The sequence below is a fragment of the Amphiura filiformis genome, chromosome 1 (genome assembly GCF_039555335.1).
Source record: "Amphiura filiformis chromosome 1, Afil_fr2py, whole genome shotgun sequence".
NCBI lineage: Eukaryota > Metazoa > Echinodermata > Ophiuroidea > Amphilepidida > Amphiuridae > Amphiura > Amphiura filiformis.
Genome location: NC_092628.1, coordinates 71,892,689 through 71,918,750, shown reverse-complemented (window position 1 = coordinate 71,918,750; position 26,062 = coordinate 71,892,689). Strand labels below are relative to the sequence as shown.

Sequence of the window (26,062 nt, the reverse complement as noted above, 5' to 3'; positions counted from 1 at the left end):
ATGATTATGTGTATTACACTGCTCCATAGACAATACGTTGTAATTATTCAAATTTCACGATATCTTTGCTAAACGAATTAATCTGTAAGAAATATTTTGTACATAAACATTATGTAGCCAGAGGTTTCCAGTGATACAAAAGTCTCAACTTTTTTTGAGAAAAGTGGGGGGATGAGGCTGTGGATCACGAAATGCCCTTTTAAATGGACAGCTATATAGATAGATGAATGTTGTATTTGAGATTACTTTCAGTTGTAAGTAGAGCTTTAAATCTTGCCTATCAAACTGTAGCTTCATACAATCTTGATGGATATTGTGGAAGTTTTCAACATGTTCCATGTAATGTATCAGCTGTATATTGCAATGATGGTAAAAAAATTGAACATTAATTGTAAAAAATCAATCTATACCTATGTATGGATGTAAGGACAGGAAGTTCAGTAGCATTGTGGTTACACAATTATCAATTTAAAGCGCTCTCTACAAATCAAATCAAATTTGATTTTCTGATTATCAATTTATAAATTGAAATGTCAGCCTGTCAGGTGGATGACTGGATGTTGATTAATTCTCTCCATGCGGGTGTCGACTGCAGACGACAAGTTTTAAAAAAATCTAAAATTCAACAAATTCGGAATTGTACATTTTCATGACCATATTTGGAATGGGCAAATATCGCAAAACTTGGACTTCTTATGTTGAAGACTATGGCTAGCACACAGAGCATTATAGAGAGATATACTTTAAATGATATGTACATAACACTCGCATTCTCCTCCTTTCTATTTCAGGAAAACACTTAAGTTCATATGAATTGATAGGTGCTTCACGGGAAAACGTAGATATTGATCTTTTGTGAATATTAATTAAGTTTTCGAGTCCAGGTCAACAATTACCATTCTTATGGCTGTAGCATTTTAACCTTAATGTCAGGTCTCCATTTTGGATATTACTTTTATTCACTGCTCTTTTTATTATTTGCATTGACACAGACATTAAAATGAATAAAATAAGTCATTGTAAATGGAATCTTTAAAAGGCTTTATCATGACATATGTGCCAATCTTGCTGGTACCTCAACAATTCTGAATTTAATATCAGTGAGGCTCATAACCCGGGACAAATGATTTGTGCTGAAAAATAGCAATTTGTGAGGGAAAAAAATTGCGAGGAACTTTATAAAACTCTCATATAAAACAGATGAAGAAGGGAAAAAAACATGTCAAAATATGAAATTATACACCGTGTTATGTAGGATATATTTTTCAGCATGATCTATATCCCACAATTTGTGACAATTTTTGACCAGCTTCTGGCACCACCAACAGCAACAACTTCAGGAAAGAAGAAGCAAGGTTGCCAGTCTGATGAAGTGCTGTGTAGCAGCATGAAACTGTAACAAGGTATATCACCAAAAAAAAAGTGGATTTGATAGTATGAATTCCCATCAAACAGGTACATTACTTTGACACTTCAAACAACAAACAAGGCTGACATTTCAATACAGACGAACAAAAAGACTATTTTTGTTCACATGTCATAGTGAATTGCGCATAGAAAGGAAATTTTGCGGGCGTCACCGCGAAAATCGCTGGACCTTGCTCATAACATCAAAGCTTGAAACAATATAGAGGTACTCTCGCTTAAAGGGACCATTGAAAGAAAATATGATTTGGTATCAAAATAAAGCCCATAAAATATAGAATAAATATCTAAAACAATTGAAGAACTAACTATTTTAGAAATAAAAATACAAAGAAAACAACATACTCGATTTACCCCTTCCGACGCTATACATACATCGCGTCATTTATCAAAAATAGAAAATTGGCGCTTTCCGGATGACGCCATTGTGGTTACGCGTTTTGTGTTGTGTTGACATTTTTGCCGGGATAATTTGACAACAGCGATCGCGATCTAAATATCGGATGCAATAATCATGATAATACAACCACTTATATAATTATTTAAAGGTCGAGTAAAAACAAAATACCAGTTGATTGTCCACATGTTTGAAGTGGAGGGCCTTTTTATTTATCATTTATTATTTTTTTACAATGCAAATCGATCATTTATGTAGGCCTATTATTCCCGGACATTATTAGTTGTGTAACTTGTAGAGGAGGATGATAGGATCGAGGCTCTTGTTATTTGATGGTTCTCTGAGAGGATGATTAAAACAAAGCCTGTAAATTGAAATACTTATTGGACAGAAACAAATCTAATCAATTGACTATATTATTAACTTTTGAAACATTAAAGAAGAAAGACTTTTAGCAAGAAAATTTCAGACTCCCTCAAATGGAAATGCCCTACAAAAGGAAGCGGGCGGGACGATCAATTGTTTTTTAAATTTTTTTTACATCATCAAATACCGGTATGCAGCTTCTTATTTTATTTATTCATAAATTCAACCCCCGGTCAACATGACCAAGATATGATTCCGATTACTTTATGTAGGCTCTACAAAAGGCCTACATGACATGTATAAAACCATAAAACTAATTATGAGTATGATAGTGACGATGACGAGGCGAGGGAATACCGCCGAGATTTGCCGCAACACCTAAATTGCAGATGCTGTGCCAGCGCACAGCGCGAGCACCTCTCGTGCCTAGCTGGGCCCCATGGGTATTATTATAGGCCTATGTATTTTATTTTTTCGTAAGACCTACCTTAAAATATTCAAGAGATGATTATTTTCCCAAAACCTGACAATTGGTAAAAAGCCTTTCTTCCATAAGTTATTTCAAAAGTGCTTATTTTCATACCCCAACATGCCAAAGTATAGGCCCTACCGATTTTGCATATTTATTCCCCTATAGGGCCTACCATGTGTATACGGAACACTAGCCAATATTATTTGATGCAGATAAAAGTTAAGATTCCCACGTAACATCGCATGGTTTAAGTAAAGAGTAGTTTGAACAAATTGGGGGTGTTCAACAATGTTTTAATTGACATAAAATTATATTCTGACGTTTCATACAAAAAGTACTTTTGATAAAGTACTCTTCATTATTATTTGAGCCGTTGGCACTGGGGCAGTAGCTGAACGGCAGATATAGATGAAGAACATGACTTGCAAGCTCCTGAGGCTGAAATAAATTACGAGGAGCTCCTACAAACATACATAGGCCTAATAGGCCTTCAAAAAGCCTATGCTACAAAAATAAAAATAACAAACATCAAATGGGTAATATAGGCCTACACTTTTTAAATATTTTAATCCATGGGTGTTTAGGCCCGGGGTAGGCCTAGGCGGCTATGCGAAATTGATGTCAGTCATTTCTAAAAACGAACTATTCCAGCCGGGCGCGCTGTATTTTACAACATTTACCCAATCAGCATAAACTTTGGAACTGTAGGCTTTTATATATAGCAGGAGCAGGAGGAAATTGGAGATCCCGGAGAAAACCTGCGAGAGCGAGCATTGAATCGGGATAAACCAAGTTCACATGAGTCCTTGAGCCGCTGCGTGCGGGATTTGAAGTTGAACCCGGGACCTCAGTGGTGCAAGGTGAGGGAACAACTGCCAACTCGCTCTCCCGAGCCTGGCTTTTGTTTTAACCTGGTCCCATAAGTGTGTCTCTACACAGAGCGACCGTTTAAAGAAACAAACAATCACACTTTAAACATTATCGCAATTCAGCTTCCAAACTTCGGAGTCAGGATCGGCTTGCGTTTTAGGCCCGGCGGTGGTAGGCCTAAACCTAGACCGCACGCCTGGGAGGTACGCTCATTAGGCCTGAAGAAATTAAGTCGCATGGGCTAACCCGAAACATCATGGCCTTCTCTTTCCTATCCTCACCAGATATTTCAGAGGAAATAATTATAAGTAAAGAGTTGCTATAGCAGAATGCCTCAAAACAAATGATACTCTCTTGCAAAAGCCGAGCAGCTAGCACAGCTTTGACTTTGTCAATGCCTAATATTGTGTTTCCCAGTTGTTGGCCAATTTTGCAACTATAGACCTATCATAGTAGGCCTACCAGTTTAGTGTCCGTCTCATGGTCGGCATCTCGCAACAGTCATTGTAGCTTCATAATTTATATTAGGGCCTATAATATCCGTTTTAATATACTTGTTAGGTCTAAAAGGCACAGAAAAGTTCATTGCCGTAAACACGTTCACGCGTTGGTTTAGGACCAAGTGACCAAGTCTGGCCTATGCAGTCTTGCCATGCAGCGGAAAGGATAACCACTTTGACGTCACAGGGGTTGCCATGTGTCTCTGAACATATGAATTGGGCGGAACAACGCAATATTGGGCGCGTTGTCTTTATTTGCTGATTTGTGGTGTAAAATGAAGGAAAATTGCATTTTTCATTTTAGAAATGGATTCTATATGTTATTAGCTTTATTTTGATACCAAATCATATTTTCTTTCAATGGTCCCTTTAAGCATAGGGAGTATTCCAACTGGTGTATCTTTAGTCAATTATTTTATTTTGACTTCATTTTAGGTACATACAAATTTTGCCTATTGTGTACTGAATAAAAGTACCACAAAACAAAAGTGTAATTGTTTGTACTCTTATTAACCTCCCATATACTAACTGTTCACAAACTATAAACTACTAAGCTTATCAAAGGAAGCAGAATTGAAACCAAATAATAAAACAAAACAATGTAAGCTCAATTAATTGGTGAAACTGAGAGCTGAAATAATATCATCTCTGGTATGATTCCATTCTGGATAGCTGTCTCGACAAGGACAGCTACAATAAAACAGCGGCCTACCTATCCTCTTTAACACAATAAACTATAAAAAAATCTGATCTTTCATTCTCCTTCTTTCTTGTTTAGTTTGGAGGATGTTGGTTTATATTCTTCTTCACACAATGCAATATATCCTGTGCTCATATATGAAGTGGGAGGTTGTTAATTTTGCTTTGAGTGGGGTGAGGATTTGCAAAAACTGACAAATAAAAAAAAAAGAATTTTAAATTTGACATGATTTCTGTGCAAACATAAGCTTTACATGCAAAACTTATACTCAAAATGTGATTTTAAAAAGTCAAATTATTAGAGTTTTAAAAAAATCTGCAAATTCACTACCCATTCCTACATATGAGAGCCTAAAATGATGTACTTCTCAGCAGTTGCTCATCCCCATATCCATAAGGCCCCTCCTCGCTGGGAGAAAGAGACATTCAAAAGGTTTATGCAGACGACACACAACAGTGAATTGAGAAGGTGCTGCAGACAATAAAAGCCTAGGGTCGATCACATGGGACCACTTCCCCCATCAACCAGGTGGTGGCCGCATTGCATTCTCTAAATTCAGTAAATTTTCATCACAACCGTGGTACCATTGAATGGGATTATTTTGAAATTTTAAAACGCTTGAAATATCACAAATAAATAGGCCTATGTTGATAAATAATATAAATACTAGCTAAAACCGTTGGGGTTCGATAATGAACCCCACAAAACTAACTGAGTATATTGGAAAATGCCATACGGCCGGGCAGTTTCACAAGTTGCCGGCTCGATCATGTCATCCGCCCCTGCCATACATAAATGTGTTACAATCATATTATCAGTAGCATTTGACAGTTTGAGGTTGTCAGCCCCAGGTTAACAACAAGGCATTTATGTCATCAGCATCGTCGCTGGGACTATTGGATCATAATACAGTGCACAAAATCAAATCCCTGTGTAACTACATTTTGTTATTGTATCATCATGCTCATGTTTCATGGAAATAAAATCATACTCACTGTAAGGGAAGAGGAGCGTGAAATTTGATTCAAATTACCTGTAATGGAAACTGCTAAGTGTGAAATTTGATGTTGTAGAACATGATTGGCATAGCATATTTTGTCATGTGTACATGAAATAAGTAAGCTACTCAGATTGCAACTAATTTTCCAAAGATAACTTGTTATTGAAGCAGAGAATATGGATACAGTATTCAATTATGTTCTGTCATTTCAGTACAACTTGGTGGTTCAGAGCGGAGCGTGACCTAGCGATATTTGTACTCACGCAAATATTGAGACAAATAAAGCTAACACACAAGAGGGTTGTGGGTTCTACATGTATAAACGAGATCCCAAGGCTTGTTGTGAGGGTGTCATTTCTGCCCCATGTGAATGATTTTTCTCAGAAGGGGAAAAACGCATAAAACATTTTTTTGATGTATCATTGGCCTTAACTCAAAAACTGCAAGAGCTATAGAAATATAAATGCATTCATATTGGCTTCCTTGACACATTTCCTATCAGATCAATGCATTAATATTTAGGAAATACACTGCAGATTTTTAGTTAAAGGCTAAAACATATGACTCCTATGTGGGATTCTAATATGCATTTTATTTTAGAAAAGTCCAAAAGCTGATGTTTACTGCAGGTTTTTCAACAGGCACAAGCAAACACATCAATTTACTCAGTGCATCCATTGAACACAATGCATGGTTTTATGATATGAAGTAACTTAATTGCATTCAAATTGAGACAAATTGTATTTAAGTATTGTATCTCTATCTGACCTGTGTTATTGAACTGCGGGATAAATATGTCCTTACAAAACATGTTGATAAGTATAGTAATGCATATTGCTTCATTAGGCTAATGGATATGGACCATTAGTTTCAATCAATTACCTTAAAAATAGGACAAGGCCGATTTCCATTCTTCGTTATTACGTAAAACTTCATATTGCACGGGACAAAGGTATTGTATTGGCTTAAAGATGCTTTAATTATATCTGGCAGGAGTTACAAATCATGTAGAATTTGACACAAATGATCACACTTTTGTAAAAAAAAAAGCTCTCCAAATGAATGAAAAATATGATGAGGGTATACTACACGTAAATATTTCATTACTAAGTTATTATACACTACCCCGGCTAAACTGAAACCATGTTAAAAATCATCAGAAGGACAATAGGGGTTTTACTGCAGAGTTAGGACAGATGCTCCAAAAATATTTTAATGAAAAAGTGCATTCAAAACATTGAAAAATTGCCAAATGTGAACATTTGATGCAAGTGGGCAATTGGAAACTTTTCCATTAACCTTAGACTGGCAGATGAGCTAATTAAAAGTTGACCCAATATGCAAATTGTCTTATGAATACCGTAACCACCCGGGTATAAGCACACCTTCGGTTATAAGCCCACCCCCTATTTTTCTGGGAACAAGGGTACACTCAGGTATAAGCCCAGTACTAAATTTTGGCCAAGTTCTTGAATCAAATCAATGCTTTGCTCTCATATTTAAGAATATAAAAAAATATCAGTTGATAATTAACATTCCACACTTATAATTTTAAGAAATTGACATAGATAATAGAAATTACTGGTACATTGGGCATATACAAATGTGGGTGATTGTTCTTATTTTTAAATTCAAGCACTAGCCCTTCCCTGGTTATAAGCCCACCCCCGGTTATAAGCCCACCCCCATTTTTGAAGTGAAATCTGTCATCTAGGGGTGGGCTTACACCCAAGTGGTTACGGTATATGGAAAAATTATTTTTCAAGTGTGTAACATGAAACTAGATATCCCCCAGATCGAATAGAGTATACACGTAATAATGAAATTTTGATTCCAATACTATGCTTAGTAAGGAGCACATTATCCCTAACAATGGTTTTTATACCACAAAATACCACGATGATAACCACTGCGCATGCATGGATCCCACGTGATGCGATGATGCAATCACTCTGAGTGCTATATGCTCACCGAATCGTTGGCCAGGCCAGCAAAACCCTTGTGGCTACCAGTCAGTGACCGTTTGCCAAGCACACAAGGGGTCTGAGGTTCGAATCTGGGGTTTGCAAGTGACTACTTTGTTCATCTTCTCTCCTTTTTTTGTTTCTTCTGTAACTTCCAATAGCAAAAAGCAGTGTTCAGTGTTAGGGTTAATATGCATAAATATGAATACATAGTGGTAAAAAACAACACTATTCCATGACCATTAGTCTTATCTTACACCTAAGCATCACCCATAATGCCTAACTTTACCTTTAAAAAAAAGGGCTGAATAATCATAACTCATCTGGTACTGGATACATATATTTTATTAGTCTCATAATAAGTTGTGAAAAGAAAAAATATTTGCATTAGGCCTAATAACTGTGTACCATCTATTTTGAGGTCATTGTGGAAAATTGTCCGGATTTGTTTTGGCTACGGTATTTTTCCGAGGGCACTGTAGCGCCCGAGGAAAAATACAGAGGCCCCAAAAAAACCAACAATTTCACACAATGAACTCAAAATAGATGGTGCAAAGTTATTATTGTCATACATTACTGTTATATCTTATATTTTGAATATTATTTTATGCCACAAAATGCTTTTAAATTTAAAAAAAATCAACCAGGTGAACCAGGCGCCGACAACAAGAGCTACCAATCATAGAAGCGCAGCGGCAACGTGTGGCGTGTGTTGCCATAATGCTTAGCGTATACACATACGCGAGCACAGACGTCATTGTATATTTGTAGCACGTATCACCGTGTTACAAGAGTCATTGTAAGTTATTTATGACCGCGCAATAAGTGCGCAGTCAGGCAGTCAATATCTTTTGATTGGATCGGACTTCACATTCATGAGGTTATGAATGTGCAGCATTTATCAAGTGCAATGCACAATGTTTGATACTAATGTTCTATACATTTATACATTGTAATTACTAATGTGCTCAAGGTAAAGCCTTGAACAAAGAGGCAAGTTCATTGTACCCATATTCACAATACATTTTAAATAAGAATGCTTATAAATACACTTTTTATTGAAAACTACAAATCATTACCTGCTCACTTTAATGTCAGAGTACCAAATACTATTTACCTGCACAAACACCTCCAGCAATGCCATTAACAAAATCTGTTTATTTTTAGAAATCAATAACTTGCTACATGGTACAGATGACAAACTGCCTAACATTCAGACATATATTTAATTTACACACACAAAAGCTTCTGCAATTTTTGACAGAAGACAATAATTCATTTTCTTCTATGTCATCAAAACTAAATTTGCATCTCAAATGACAAATGAACATTGAATGTCATTTTTGTGTGAATACGTATGTCTTCAGAATAGTCGGTACTTTCTAAAGATTGCTCAGATTTTATTGATTTGCACTTTCTTTTTGTTTCGCTAAATTATGAATGTGATAGTTGCATCATCGAAAGAGAATATAGAAGTCTAATACATAAACAAGAAAATAAAAAGCTAACATAAGAGTGAAAATGTTGCAAAAGAAGGACCAGGGTGATTCTAAAAGACATTACAAACAAGGTCTTGAGAACAGTAACAAAGTGAAGAAACTCTTGAAAAATCAGATGAAAGACATGGAGACTGAAAATGAGGACTTGAAGTGCCAACTCCATGATGTAATGAAGTGTTATATTTTTATACCAAAGCACCATGCCTCATCTCTGTTGTATATCTCTTATTACTGATATCCATCCTCCTAGTATTAACCGTGTTGTCCTTTTTAAAGACAATTCTTGTTTTCTTCTGAAATCAAATGTAATAACTGGTCACCTTGAACTGACCTACAATGTAACATGCCACATTATACAAAATGTACGCCAGGAAATGATTGAAAGAATAGTCAGGAAATGTACAAATGCCGATGTGGTTTGACAATCATCCACATGGCTAAATTATTGTGTGATAACTGATTCATATCTGAGGATTTACTAGATTTACACATCACACATCACACAGACCATATCAGGTCATTCTATCATTGAACGAAAAGTATTTAATAAGCATATTTGTGTTCAAATAGCTGTGTCCTGAAAGATTGGGTTGTTTGATATCCTACATGTAGCATTAGTTAGTGCCTGGTGGGTTCAGTCTTCACTGACGATGTGTACGCATGATGGTTCCAATTAGGGGTCCTTTTCAATAAATATCCGCGGAATTTTCGAGGAAAAAATTGTTCGCGATTATCCAAATTAGGGGTGTTTTGGAGCAAAATTGTCCTTGAAATGCAAAATAGGGTGTATTTCTAGAACTTTCATCTGCGTTTTACCACTACATTCTCGTTTTTTGTATTTTTACTGTATATATTTTTAGTAGTTGATCAAAAATTGATAGTGTTTTTTTTTGTCCTCATTCCCCGTGAAATAGGGGGCAAAATTCAAAAGCGTCCTTGAAAACTTTTTTTTTACAAAAGTACGATCATTTGTGTCAAAACAATTCTGCATGATTTGTAACTCATATCAGATATAATTAAAGTATGCTTAAGCCAATACAATACCTTGGTCCGGTGCAATATGAAGTTTTATGTAATAATGAAGAATGGACATCTACCTTGAAAATAGGGGTATTTATTTCGGGGAAAATTTCCTCAATTCCTCGTGATAAGGGGGCGAAATGAAAATGCATCCTCAAAATGATAAAAATAGGGGAGGTATTTAAGGGCAAATTTTCCTTGATTTCGCGCAATAGGGGGTAAAATTGCTGCAAATGTCCTTGATTCCCTGTGAAATAGGGGGTCATTTTCAAATCCTGGAACGGTCATACGTCCTACCTTTAAATACATACTAAACCCACCGGGAGTTAGTGCAAACCATCATAATATTATCAATTATACCAACCTGAAATAACTGTTGACTTTCTCCTCATCCAGGCCTTTAGATGTGATAAATTGCCCAAAAAGAACTGCATTCATAGTGATGCTGGGATAACATAACTCCAGGAATTGATGCAGCAGATATTCTTGTTCTGTAAAACACATCAAAATTAAACAAAACAAAACAAATCAATAAATAAACATATCCTGAATGCACAAGATCTATCTTTACCATATTGCTGACTTTTTGTGTGAACCTGCAGCCTTCATTTCATACGACATTTTACACTTAATAATTTCCTGTCTCGTTCACAATTTCCTATGCTTCACCTAATAACTGAAATTACTGCATGATCACTTTTCAGGGAAAGTTTTCAAGAAATAGAATTAACTTTATAAATGTGATTTTTAAATAAAAGAATCTATAAATTGATATTTATTTATTTATTTATTTATTTAAACTTTCTTTACCCAGGGTAGCTCCTTCAATGTCAAACACTGATTTCCAAGGAGGCCCTGCATTTACATTGTGAACAAGAAGCATAATTTTTCTATACAGTAATAAATCAGAAAATACATAAATTATAAATGGCACATGAAATTGAAACAATTGAGAAAACATGAAAATTCAGATTAAAAGACATATTACACTGGTTTTATCAAAAACAACTGCTTAAATTGAGCAATACTCATTGACTTAAAATTACATCTACTATCATTTGGAAGGCTATTCCACAATTTAGTAGCACGTGAATGAAATGTTCTTTTACCTGCATTAATATTATATGGTGGTTCAAAAAGAGCAAAGTTGGTTTGACTCCTGGTTCCTTTAGAGTGCATATCATGCATAAAAGTGAACTGAGAGGAAAGGTAACCAGGGGCCATTCCTTTCAAGCATTTGAAGGTAAGTGTTGCCATATAGTTGAACCACCTATCATTTAATTTATTCCAATGAAGAGTACTCATCATGTCATCAATTGGTGTTCTGATATCAGCGGAAAGAATAATACGAGCAAGCCTATTGTGAAGAATTTGGAGGGAGTTGGAGAGCTCAACAGAACAGTTAGACCAAACAGTATTACAATAATCAAAATTAGGCATAACAATTGCATTGGCAAGCATGATGAGGGTATCTTTTGGAATATAAGGTTTGACACGCTTAATTACACCACATCGCTTAGAAATACAGGAAGACATTGCATTAATATGATCAGACCAAGCCATGGTAGGATCAAATGTTACACCAAGGTACTTAAATACATCAACACGCTCAATAGTATCGTTATTGTAATATAAACTAACATCTGTAAAGTTTTTTAACACCCTGCTAGTGCCGAACACCATGAACTTAGTTTTCTGAATGTTTAATGTAAGATTATTATTCTTGAACCAGTCAACAATTTTGGATAAATTACATTGAAGCTTTGATTGAAGAGTAGAAGAGTCATTAGCAGTACATAGTAACTAGGTGTCATCGGCATACATAGTACATTTACAATCAACACTATTAGAAAGACTATTAACAAATATTATAAAAAGAAGCGGGCCTAAAATAGAGCCTTGAGGAATGCCAATATTAATGTTTTTAAAATCAGATAATGTGGCATTAATGTTAACAGCTTGAGCTCTATTACCAAGATAAGATTCAAACCACTCAAGTGTTGTACCTTTTATACCATAGTTGCTAAGTTTTTCAATTAAAAGAGAATGGTTAACACAATCAAAAGCCTTTTTGAGATCAAGAAATATTGCACCAGTGGCTTGTCCATTATCCATGTTTTTTAAAATGAAATCTTGAACATCATTCAGGGTAGTTGCTGTTGAGTGATTGCTATGGAAACCAGATTGGTTCTCTGACAGAATACCCATAGAAGTTAAATAAGAATATAATTGATTATGAACAGCTCTTTCAATAATTTTGGAAATGAGAGGCAGGACAGAAATAGGCCTGTAATTTCCAACATCCAATTTATCACCTGCCTTAAAAATTGGGGTGACTTTAGCCAACTTCCAGTCTGTTGGATAAACAGATGTATTTAAAGAAAGATTACAAATATATGCTATAGAATGACAAATGTATGGTGCAGCTAGCTTCAACAACTTGACACTAAAATCATCCATACCAGGTGACTTATTGTTTGGAATATCGCAAATATGTTTATATACAAACTCTGGGGTAATATAACTAAACTTAAAAGTACTAGTACATGTATTAAAACTGTTGCTATTAATATTTACATCATCAAAATCTTTAGCAAGTGTAGCCCCTATTGAGGTAAAATAATCATTGAATACATTGGCAGTTTCTTTAAGAGAAGATGTCAATCCGCTATCAGTATCACTCTTCACAGTTGTGATTGTTGAAGAAGATTTTGTAATAATTTCTTAATTGTAGACCAGAGCTTTTTAGAGTTACCTACATTATTAAATTGATATGCCTTAGGTTAAAGAAAAAAAATCACTAATAACATCAAATAATAGATAATTCAAGGTCCATTTCATGCACCAAGTAGAAAGGGAATTTCCCCAAGTTGTCAATTTTATTACACACAGCTTTTTGTTTTTTAGAAGAAAAAAAAATGAAAAGTGGAGTGAAAATGATAAGTTTATACAAGATTACAAATTCTGCCAAATCTCTGATTCAAATATTAGCAGGTTGCTAGGGACACTAATGATAAATACTTACAAATTCAGGAAACCAATAAATGTAACTTCAGCAACAAAAACCAATACCTAATTTAGTGTTATTAATTACTGGAAGGAAAGGTCTGCAACATGTAGACTCTGTAGTTTTATTATGTAACCTGAAGGTCACCAAACTGGACACAGAAAATATCTTTCTTTTTTCAAGCATGTTTCCAAATAATCTTGTCGAAAACAAAAGTTACTGAAATTTTAAAAATTGGGGTCCGATTTCTTTTGTACAGTAACACATTTTTTGAAACATTTTCAGAAATTTGGGTTATTCCTTCATGTAATTTTACACGAAATTAGGGTTAGGGTTAGGGTTAAGGTTAGGGTTAGTTTAGGGTTAGGATTAGGATTAGGACTAGGGTTAGGGTTAGGATTAGGGTTATGATTAGGATTGGGCTTAGGGTTAGGGTTAGCATTAGGGTTAGAGTTAGGATTAGATTACACGAAATAATTACATGAAGGATCGACCGAAATTTGGGTTAGTCAACGACCAACTTGTTTCTTATTTAGGGAGACACTTCTTCTGGAGGAAGAGATTTTTTTATTCTATTTGTTACAATCATGCACATCACCTTTACAAAATGCTTGTGAGCAACTCATTCAAAATCTGCCTTCGTACTTTCCATCAGCACAGACCTCAGGGAAAAAGAAATAGCGGGTCATTTAACCCAACTATGGCGCAATGGAAACAAATGAGGCACTCAAGGAATAGATTTCCAAGTAAATGAGTGTGAGCGCTAATTTAGATTTTCCTAAACAGAATAGTCCAAATAAAAACAACCCTTCTTTCTCAATTCTATAACAGAAGACGTTTGAAACAGATTGTCTGTGATATAATTCTACATCTTTAAGCCAAAAACAAAATGTTTGGTTGCCCTCAGAGACAGACCAAAAAAATTTGAAATCTAGGGTCGTTTTTTTTTAAATCACTTTTTTAGAAGAAACGTTAAATTTGTTAATTTGTTAAATGCATTGCTAAATGTATTTGATAAAAACCAGAAGTTTTCCATTTAAATTCAGTCCAAAAATGCACAATTTTTTACCATAAAATGATCAAGCATTTGTCAATACTAGCCTTTTCAAAATGGAGGGCAAATGGAGGAAAGAGCCAATGAAAAAAAAGAATTGACTACTACTGACCCTCCAAATTTTTGTCTTGGAAGGGCAACCAAACAATTCATATTTTTGGCCTTATTAATAAAAGACAGAAAAAAAAAAAAAAAAAAAAAAAAGAAAAAAGCAATTCACCTTGAATGTTTGGCAAGCAAAAATATTAAATCTATATAATGTCAACATTATACCATCGAGATATCGGGATGATTTATATGCTCTTGTATTGGACTACAGCATAATCAGAACAGGAGAAGTAAGCACTTGAGAGAACTGATGAGTTGCTGTATGTCATGCATGCATTAAGTGCACTTGTTTAGTGTGGGACAGAGCACAAGTGGAAGGTAAATCAAGATAAACACTGTACATACATAAGACTTAAAGGTAACAAATAAAAAGTCTATTCGGGATGGAAAATTGGAAATTGTCTTCGATGGTTTCTAACAGCATCAAGAGAGATGAGATAAATTGCTATTGATAAGAGCTTTTACTGCACTTTTTGTACTAATGTAATCTTTGTCAGAAAATATTAATAAATTGCCTTCAAACCAAGTACTACCACAAATTTTTGAATTTTAGTACCAGAAAAAAGGGCTGGTAATACTAGGCCCCACTTCCTGGAAAAATAAAAGAAAGAAAGAAATAGTTTCATATACTTTTAATTTGGCACAAGTTATAAAAAGTGCAAAACGTGCATTCAATGAAGCGTGAATATAACCACTTAAATAGCAAAAGAACAGTTTACTAACCCAAAGTGTTACAATTAAACAAGACAACAAATAAACACAAATCCCGCCCGGCACATAACCCAACTTTAATAAAACAAAGGAAATGTGCTGGGATGGGATTTGAACCTACAACCTTCCGATCACTAGACGGATGCCTTATCCATTAGGCCACCAGCTCCCACTGATAAATGGTGGTTAAAACTGGGTACTAATCAGTCAAGGTATACAATATACACAAACAGATATTACGCAAATACACAAGTGCAGGAGATCATTATTGATGCTTTATTGTTTCTCCAGCATAATAGAGATAGAAGGTAATGGGGCTACGCATCCTACACAAGAAAATATATGTACATGTATTAAATATATCATATTGTAACAAACCTCTCTCTTCGGCTGACACTTACCTTATTTTCCAACTTTGGCAGCTTGTTATTCCAGTATATCAAATTGTAACAAACTTCTATTGTTTGCGGCTGACACTTAACTTATTTTCAAACTTTGGCAGCCTGTATGTCCATATATAAATCAAATTATAACAACCCTCTATTTGTTTGTGGCTGACACTTACCTTATTTTCCAAGTTGGACAGCCTGTAAGTCAGTATACATCAAATTATAACAAACCTCTATTGTTAATGTTTGCTGCTGACATTTTCCAAGTTTGGCAGCCTGTATGCCATTTTATCAATTTGTATACCAGACCTCTATTGTTTGCAGATACTTACCTTGTTTTCCAAGTTTGGCAGCTTGTAGCAGTAATTTCTGTGGACTACTTTGAGATGTAACATCAGCTATATCTGTCCCATGTAGGCATACTTCATCCAACAATGATAATGGATACACTGGTTTACCTGAAACAAGATGGATGCCATCAAAAATGGATGTAACATTAAGCATTTTCAAGGGGATATTTAAAATATAGGCCTAATCAATTTCATAATATAATCAACAACTGGAAAAAATGTCATGCCAAAAAAAAGTGTAATGAGTAAAAACATTCAAAATTAAGATGGGAAAGAGAAGAAAGAAAGGATACAGAGTCCAACCTATTTTATCTCGATCTCTGCCATCAGGCCCGTAACCACAATTTATTTGGGGTGCTGATTTTGAAAAAGTGGACCTTTTTGGACTGGGTGGATTTTGAAAAAGTGGACTTTTTTTCCAAAATTTGAACCATTTTTGACCAAAAAGGCATAAAATAACCAAATTTGTTTTCGCTCGCTACGCTCATAAATGGGACCTTTTGGATAAAAAAAAGGACTTTTGGGGAGGGGGGGGGGGACATCTTCCCCCAGCCGGGCATGTCTGTCATACTGATCTCTTTTATCTGGATGTGTGATCTTGGGGAAAGCATGTTTTGAATGCTCTGATACCTTAATTTCATGCTTGGAAGCATTTAGAAATATATCGATGTTGCATCCCGGGTGTTGCATAGCACTCAAGTACCATGTTATTACCCAATATTGAGAAATCTTTTGCTGTTCCAATTGAAAACCGTAATATACGAAAGCTATTAAGCTTTGAAAGCTATGAAATATTGCTATTGATATAGCTATGAAAGTGTCTCTTCTGGACACCTTTCTTTAATAATTTCAAATTGTTTTAAAAGCATAACATGCTCAATCTGAGGCTATTGACGGATGTGTAGATTTTGGAACAGTAACCTCAGATTGTGCACTGTCTATTTAGGGGCTGTGCAATAATTATGAGCCCTGGGGGAGGGTAAAATTGAGGGGGGGCAAGAAATTTTTGATGACACCAAAAAGGGGGGGCAAGTGATTTTTGGCACACATTCTTGGGGTGCCTTTTAAATAAAACGCTCTAAAAAGACTTAGGAAAACCGTACAGAAACGCTTAGATATGCAAAATTTTCATGCTTGCAACATGTAGGCCCTATATAGACCATTTTAGGTTTGCAAATTTTTGGTATGTTTGTTCCAAATTTGGCGGCCCCTCCTCAAGTTTTGCATACATCTCCCAGGTACATCTCTTGCATCAATTTTGGTATGAGTAATTACATGTAAGTTAATTTTTTAAACCATTGCTTTTAAAGTCATAATATATTGTTAGTAATGTTAGATGCTTTATAAACATCAGTTCAGTACAGTGAGTACATGTAATCATCTCAGTTCAGTAAATGTCAATAAAATTACCTTGAACAGATGCTTTCAAATACATAAAAGAGTAATGAGTTGCTGACAAAATGAACAGTCTAAAAACAGAGTATTGTTATGAAGGAGCCTCAAGACAGTGACAAGATAATGTCATTTTTAACATTACAGAAAAAACATTGAGTTTACATAAATAGTTAATATTATTTTTAAGATACATAGGCCTATACGGTATGCAAATTTGGAAATTTGTATACTTTTTAATTTTTTACTCCGAAAGTTTATAACAGATTAATTGAGTAGGGCAAAGTACACTATTTAATATTCCATTTTTGGCCCCCACATATTATATGTGGGGCTAATGTTATCATCCAGATGGTTGTTTGTTTCTTTGTTTGTTTCTTTGTTTGGCTGTCCGGGCGGAAGCAAATTCATTAATCCATTGTCCAGCTCCAACGCAATGGCCGATCAACTTCAAACTTGGTACGGTGATAGGATATGGTGGCATCATGTGCTGTATACTTTTGATTCATGTTATTTGCATATTATGAATATTAATGAGCTCATTTGCATATTTGGCCTACATTGTCATTAATCCACTCTGCAGCTTAAACACAATCACCGATCAAATTCAAACTTGGTACAGTGATAGGATATGGTGACTGGCCTGATGATGCCGAATAGTTTTGTGTCATTTTATTTGCATATTTATGAATTTAATGAGTTAATTTGTATATTTTGCATATATTCCCATTAATCCACTCTCCAGCTTTTAAACGCAATCACTGATCAACTTCAAACTTGGTCTTGTGATAGAGTATTAATTATTCTTTATATTTTCCAACCTTTGTTGTGGGGGCCACCTTAATTACGAACCGTGTAATTCCCCCGGGACGTTTCCAGGGTCCCAGCCGGACACTACCTGATTTTCTGATAAAGCAAATTGGAGATATCAATTTCATTTACATAGATTTTTTGTCAATATTTTAGCTTTTATAAACCCAAATGACTTACAAAAGTGCAGACTATCAGAATTGCAAAGAATAGAGTAACATTATGCTGATGGACTGAAAGTGCTTTTTGTTGCTAACATTTTACAGAAACAACATTTGCAGTTTCACATGTATCCCAGCTTCCATTTCAGAATTTTCTGAGCTTATGTAAAATCCTTTTTTTTCTGGGATTTACTGTCATTTTTTAAAATTGTAAATCAACAGGTTTAAGGAATCAGAGAGCAACGTTTGCATAGTATTTTGATGATGATTATTTATGATGAGAGCACATCAGACACACCAAATTTCATTATGAATGTATACAAGAAAATTTATGTCCTTCTGATATCAAATAATTTTTGATTCGCGATATAATACAAATTTTATTTAAAATTGGCATTTTATATTTTTTTGATATTTACCAGTCCTACAATTTTCAGGTCTTTTTTGGATAAAATGTATACATGTAATCTTCAATACAAAATTTTCAAATATTGGATGGCTTTTCCTCCTAGCTACATACACTTAAGTACATATCATTAGATTTTAAAAGTTAACTTCGATGACTGTTAAGGGGGTACTACACCCCTGTGGTAAATTTGTGACTATTTTTGTATTTTTCTCAAAAACTAAAAACACACTGGTAACAAAAGTTTTGTATATTGTTGGGGCAAGGAATCCAATTACTACAATGAAATTTCAGTGACTCAAGTCAAGCGGATCAGTATATATGCTAGGAAATGAGGTACATCCTAGCGGTACCTCATTTCTTATCATAAATAACAAACCGCTTGTCTTAGGTTACTGAAATTCCAGTGTAGTAATTGGATTCCTTGCCCCTATAATATATATACATAACTTTTGTTACCAGTGTGTTATTGGTTTTTGAGAAAAGTCAAAAATAGTCACAAATTTATCGAAGGGTGTAGTACCCCCTTAAATGTCGTAAATATCAATTTTTAATAATTTGCCATAAAATTTGTATTACGGTATATTGCGAATTAAAAAAAAATCATTAATTATTTGATATCACCAGGACATTCCTTGCATTCAGAATGCAATTTGATGTGCCTGATGTGCTCTCAGGTCCCACAAAAAATACTGAGCAAACATTGCTCTATGATTCCTTAAACCCTTTTCATTATTTTACTGGAATTTAAACTAGTTTTATGCATGATTTCAGTAAACAGAAACATAAAAAAGTGGTTTGAAATTTTGACCCTAAAAATCAAAGGTTACACCCTTTGCTATGAAAATGACCATTTAAAAATGAACCACAGGAAATGAACTTAGCATTAAATTCTATTTCACAGACTATTGCCTTGCAACTTTAATAGCCAGAGTTCCTGCTGACTTACAATTAAATTCTTGATCACATAATTGCCTAGACTCTCTACTTGTGTCTATTTCTCATATATGTTCTATCCACAAAAATACCATGAATACTCTATAAATTTGCATAGTGATAGTGGTTGCTGAATGCCAACAGAATTTATTTCTTCATTACATTACACTAGTCTACATTTCTTCTACTGTAAACAATTGACTGTTTCCTAGACTCCATGGAAAATCAAATTAGGTGGGCAAGCATGAGATGTATATTTTCTCTTATTGTGTATGCTTTTTTCTTAGATTTGGGATAAAACCAGTTGACGACCATGGTTGTGTGCCAAACTTGTTAATTGACTACTAGTAACTCAAAAACACGATGCATGGTTAGAAAATCAGAAGGTTTCCTTCAGACAATGCTGTTATACTTGGAATACATACTAAATAAAAAATTGATTGTTACTCGTTCTCAAAAACACGATGCATGGTTAGAAAATCAAAAGGTTTTCTTCAGACAATGCTGTTATACTTGGAATACATACTAAATAAAAAATTGAATGTTACTAGTTCTCAAAAACACGATGCATGGTTAGAAAATCAAAAGGTTTCCTTCAGACAATGCTGTTATACTTGGAATATATAAATACTAAATGAGATTATTTGCTTTTTTTAGTATTCAGGATATCTTAATTAATATATATAGTACCTTTTGTTTTGATCAAAATTAATAGTTTGCAATGCAATATGAGAGACCAAATGGTTCAAAAATGTCTCAAAAAGAGAAAGGTCTCAAAAACATGATGATGCATGATTAGAAACTCAAAAGATTTCCTTCAAGAAAAAGGTCTTTACATGTAGTACTTTTATTCATCAAGTTTTTACAACAAAAGGGTAAACTGCATTTTACATTTAAGCCTGCGGTTACATGTCACACCAAAAAAGCATCACACCACAAAGTAAAAATATACACAACAAAAAGCATCACACCACAAATTAAAAATATACACAACAAAGAGTCTACAGCATGGAGTCTCAAAATTAACACAAAAAAACACACACAAAGGCCAAAGTACATTTTTGATTAATTTGTTCTAACAAAATGGGGCAAAAAATTTGTTTTTTATGATTTCTTTAAAGTACAATGGTTGAATTACTGTACACCAAATCAGTGTTTACATTTAGATTCCAATAAATTTGCCTTTTGATTCCTCGACACTTTTCCTTTCAAAAATGTGTATGTATGTCATGCTTGAATACATGTACCTACATTGTATGTTACAGCAATTTATATAGATGAGTTGACTTCTGACGTCAATGCCTGGCAGTATGCGCAAGCATCATATTTTGTTCAGGGCTAGTGTTTTTAAAACTCCCGCCACATCACAATAAGGCTATTGAACAGTGTAGTGGTTGCATGGGGTTCACTCAAGCATATCGATATACCAGTCCTTTGCCTTTGTTGATAAACATTGAGGTCAACTCATCTATACGACACATTTATTGAGTCACTTAAGGGAATAAGGGGTATGAACGTTTGGACAGTATTTATTGTGGGACATTAGAGCACATCAGACATATCGAATTGCATTCTGAATACAAAGAATGTCATTCTGATATCAAATAATTTTGATTTTTGAAATTAGCAATGTAATACACATTTTATGGCAAATCATTAAAATTGATATTTTTGATATTTAACAGTACTCAAGTAAACTTTATAAATCTGATGATTTATAAAACGTGTATGAAGGTGGGATGAAAAGCCGAAAATGTTGACCTTTCGTATTGAAGATATGGATTTTTCCCCCAAAAACACCAAATAAAATTAGGTCTTTTTGGGAAAAAATCCATATCTTCAATATGAAAGGTCAAAATTTTCAATTGATCGTCGGCTTTTCCTCCCAGCTACATACACTTTAAGAATATATCATTAGATTTATAAAATTTACTTATGGGACTGTTATATATCAAAAATTTGAAAAATATCAACTTTTTGTAATTTGTCATAAAATTTGTATGATATCGTGATTTTCAAAAAATGAAAATTATTTGATATCAAAAAGACATGCTTCGTATTCAGAATGCAATTCGATACGTCTGAGGTGCTCTCATGTTCCATAAAAAATACTGTTGAAACGCTCAAATCGCTCATTCCAGATCCATTAAGCTTTGATTAACCGTACCTTTCTTGATGTGTTGCAGTAACTCAATTGGCTCCACACCCAGCAGCCCATCTTCCCCGTGTAGTTCTTTCAATTCTTCCAATGTAAACCATCTCAACATTCTCTCTTCAACAGTTTTACCACTGTCAAAAACAGGTGAGAAAACATCTTCATCTTTCTCATCCCCAGAAGGTGTCTTTGCTAGGAGTTTTATGTGAAGAGTTTGTGCATCCCATCCTGGGACTGTGACATGAGAGATTGATATGATACTCTCAAGAGTGGCTTCTGTATTGGCATTCTGTTGGTGGAAAAAATACAACAATAAGTTGAATAACCATCTTTGTGCATACATGTACATGTAGATTGCATCATTTATACCTGTTTGACTCTATGAATGACTAAGTATAATGGGGGTCAAAAACATCAAAGTGCTCCGATTTTGCCAAAAGAGGTGTCAAATTGTTCGTTTTGATAAAAGTAAACAATTCAAATAAGGGGAGCGATTGCCGAATAGGGTGCACCTCTAATAAGTACTAGTCTTACTGCCCTACCCAGGCCGCGACAAATTTTATTTTTTAGCTTGCCCGATCGGGCAGGCAATAGTCAAAAACTGGTTGCCCGAAGTTGCCCGAAAATTACCCATATTCCCGGCAACAATTGTTAGCAAAGTCGCATCATGCTGTGCATGTAACTTGTAGTCGTAAGTACGTCGAATTTGGCAGTTTCATTCTTGCGGAAAGCTGATATTTTCTCGGTTAAGTTGATACATAAATGAGTATTCATGAAACCACTATATAAAAATAAACATTTCATATGCATTCAAAACTATTTGTTTCTTGTGGAAAAAATGTGCATTTTATGTGAAATTTTGTCAGTAAAGTCACAGCGATTTACATATTTTGCCAACCACTAACACGTCTCAATCTCGATGTACATGCAAATACATGGTCATTGACGTCATAAAAACTCATTATATATGCACGAAACAGTTTCTATAATTGGCTAAACTATATTTTACAACCAATACGTCACGAACGTCATTTCATTAGCATATATGTCTGGTATGGATATGAGTGCTACATGTACATGTAGCATCGGAAAAATTTGAGGGCCGTTCTACTTGGTTTCGACTGTTTTTTACTTCTGTGAACACGCCAGATTTGACAGAAATACTCCTTTTTGCATCATCAAGCTTTAATTGGTTTTATTTTAGTCTTGCCCGATCGGGCACAGCTCTTCAGAGTTTTAGTTGCCCGACAAAAAATTTGATTGCCCCGGGCTATCGGACAGGCGATTTGTCGCGGCATGGCCCTACCCCACCCCTGAAGTCTAGCAAGTTGCACCCTCTTCAGTACCGGTAATTGTACCAAATAAGGATAGGATTGCACGGTTGCACCATCTACATGTTTCGTTACCAAGGTAACACAGCAAAATAGGTCAAGTACCATTGAGGCCTATTGACCGTGACCTAATTGATGTCAACCAGGTGGTGGCCGCATTGCATTCTCTAAATTCAGTAAATTTTCATCGTCAACCGTGTGGGATGGGATTATTTTGAAATTTTAAAACGCTTGAAATATCACAAACAAATAGGCCTATGTTATTAAATAATAATACAAGCTAAAACCGTTGGGGTTCGATAATGAACCCCACAAAACTAACCAAGTATATTGAAAATGCCATACGGCCGGGCGCTTTCACAAGTTGCCGGCTCGATCATGTCAGCCACCACCTGATGTCAACTACTTAAAGTTTCTCAATAATAGGCGGGAAATGTTACGCTTTTACCACTACGCCGAAAAGTAGACCCACGTTAAGAGTGCTATTAGTTGACCTGTCTGGTCGTTATATTTTGTATGTTAAGGTGGTACTACACCCCTTGATAAATTTGTGACTATTTTTTCATTTTTCTCAACAAATAATTAAATATTAAACACACTGGTACCGTTACAACAAAAGTTGTAGGGGCAAGGAGTGTAGTTATTTTTTGAGAAAAATACAAAATTAGTCACAAAATTTATCAGGGGGTGTAGTACCACCTTAAGTTAAAGACAGTATGTACAGGACTTGAATTAATAATTTGTGATGCTTCTGGCGAGATGTCACAAGGAAATTCTAAAAATAAAATATTTTGATATTAATCTGCGATGTTATATTAAAGGCCCGTCGATTACGAGCTGATGACACACATTCGATGGGTGTACAAAACAAAAGTATATATGGTAAAAGTGCAGCTCAGCTTTGCCCAGTTGTACTTGTAGCAATATTTTGAATGTTTGAGGAGCCATGGCAGCATGGAACCGAGCTTTTCCCCCCCCCCCCCCCAGTACAGGGAACCCATACCATAGTAGCTCTGCACAATGCAGCACCAATACGAAAATGTCATACCGATAAATGTCTGTTTTGCCCGGTTTTAAGTTTGAGTTATTGAACTAGCCCCCCCGAGTTACCGTCCAACACCTCCGAGCTCACACACTACACAGCTCAACTGGATATACATTTTATTATTATACATGCTCGTAATCATAACATACATGACATAAAAATTAACATTACATTTCACGATTAATAAAAAATAAAGCTAAGGCTAAAAAAATCTTTGTAAGCTTACTGAATGCAACTACATGATAACTGATGCATTGGCCATTGTACTCACTTTGAGAGCCAAATTTGCGGTTTCACGAAAGCCAGTGACATCCCCGTCCAACTCCTCTTGAATCAACCACCAACCACGATCCCCTTCCTCTCTAATGAGAAGACATTTCTGATCCGATTCTCGATAAACAAGAACGGAAACACAGCACCTAATTTCACTTACGACACTCGCCATTTCAAACACCAGCGCTGCAGATGCAGAAACTTCGTAATGTTTCTGGATGCGCTGGTTTCTGGCTTCGGCAACTGTTGTTCTCATCCCCCGTGGTCGTGGTTCACGAAAGGGAAACGGTGGCAAGTTGGGGACAAGATCATCAAGAGAGGCATATGAATCCCCCTAATTTGTTTCTTCCCCCTCCCAGTTCCCTCCCCCCACCACTTGGCAAAAACCCCAAATTACAAAAATTTCCACTTTTGTTGATTCCCCCAAAATTCAATTTGCCCCCCCCCCCCCATTCCCTCCCGAAAAAAATCTTGACACCGCCATCGCGCCACTGCCGGGTGGACAGCAGGCCCGTAGGCCTACGCAGGATTGGTTTTTTTTGGGGGGAGGGTGCTGATTTTGAAAAAGTGGACCTTTTTTCCAAGGGGGGCGATTTTGTAAAAGTGGACTTTTCCTCAAAATTTGACCTTTTTTGGCCAAAAAAGCGTAAAAACACCGATTTGTTTGTACGCTCGCATATTTGGGCTCGTCATATTTTGGGACTTTTTGTATAGGCCTACTTTCACTGACTTTTGCATATTTGGGGGGTGCGACCGCCCATCGGTGATGCCCCCGAGGTGGTGCCCCCTCCCAATTATAGTCGGTGTCCCCCATTCTTGAAATATTAGGGCCTACCATTAATTAATTTTTGAATATCGGACTTTCAAATGATTTTCTGCAGAAATGCCAATCGCTATGCCCGGACGGGTCCTTTAGTGCAAACAAACTGGGGGTGGGGGGAGCACTGTGTGCGACTCCCCTAACTGAAAACTTTTCGGCACGGATATAAACCTCAAAATTTCCCCGACTGCATACATTTTTCCCGAACGGTTTCCTTTCATCTTGCGCACAACATTACTAGGCCTACGCAGTAGGGCCTCAGTATGCCTACATCCTAAGGGGAGTTTTAGGATTTTGGCCTACACCACTGAATTTCTCCCCACCAAATCCCTTGGCCTGAGTGCACTCCAGTGGAGTACCGTGGCCGCTCCTACCCGGCGGGGGGGCTGAAGAAAATTCAATTTTGCCGCCCCTTCATCAACAGCCCGAAAAGGTTGACCCAATTTTTTTACAGTGGTTCGAAAAAGTGAAGAGCAAAAAAAAAAAAAAAAAAAAAAAAAAAATATAGGGGCCTAAGCGCTAGCGCCCTAAAGGCAACACATTTTGATGTATAGTACCATTTTTTCACAATTTTCTATGCTTTTTCAAATTTTTTCCGCCCTTCTTTCTTTACTATAAATTCTTTTTGCCACCCCTTCTTCTTCTGCCACCCAGCGTTCGAAATAGGGCCGGTCAGCCGGCCATTGGTCTGTAACTTTTTGGCCTGGCCGGTAACTTTTCTGACTGGCATCTAGTTGCCGGCCCGGCTGGCCGGTAACTTTTTAAGGTCAAGCCCGGCTGGCCTGTAACTTTTTGAGGCATATTTCGAACACTGCTGCCGCCCCTCTTTTTGCCGCCCCTTCTTCTTCCACCGCCCCTTCATTTTGGCCGCCCCCTGCTTTTACCCGGGGGGGCTAGCACC

At 35.8% G+C, this 26,062-nt stretch overlaps 1 protein-coding gene across 2 annotated transcripts in view; it reads right to left on the bottom strand.

Annotated features, from left to right (window-relative positions):
- The window catches only part of LOC140152723 (uncharacterized), a 77,010-nt gene extending 52,394 nt beyond the window's left edge, over positions 1–24,616 (bottom strand). For both annotated transcript variants that reach the window (XM_072175195.1, XM_072175204.1), the window contains exons 1-4: positions 24,340–24,616; positions 21,705–21,981; positions 15,815–15,940; positions 10,578–10,704 (exon numbers count right to left, since the gene is read on the bottom strand). In XM_072175195.1, the coding sequence (XP_072031296.1) occupies positions 10,578–10,704; positions 15,815–15,940; positions 21,705–21,981; positions 24,340–24,597 (788 nt within the window). In that variant the 5' untranslated portion in view covers positions 24,598–24,616. The remainder of the gene's footprint in view (positions 1–10,577; positions 10,705–15,814; positions 15,941–21,704; positions 21,982–24,339) is intronic.
- Between the last annotated feature and the right edge of the window lie 1,446 nt (positions 24,617–26,062).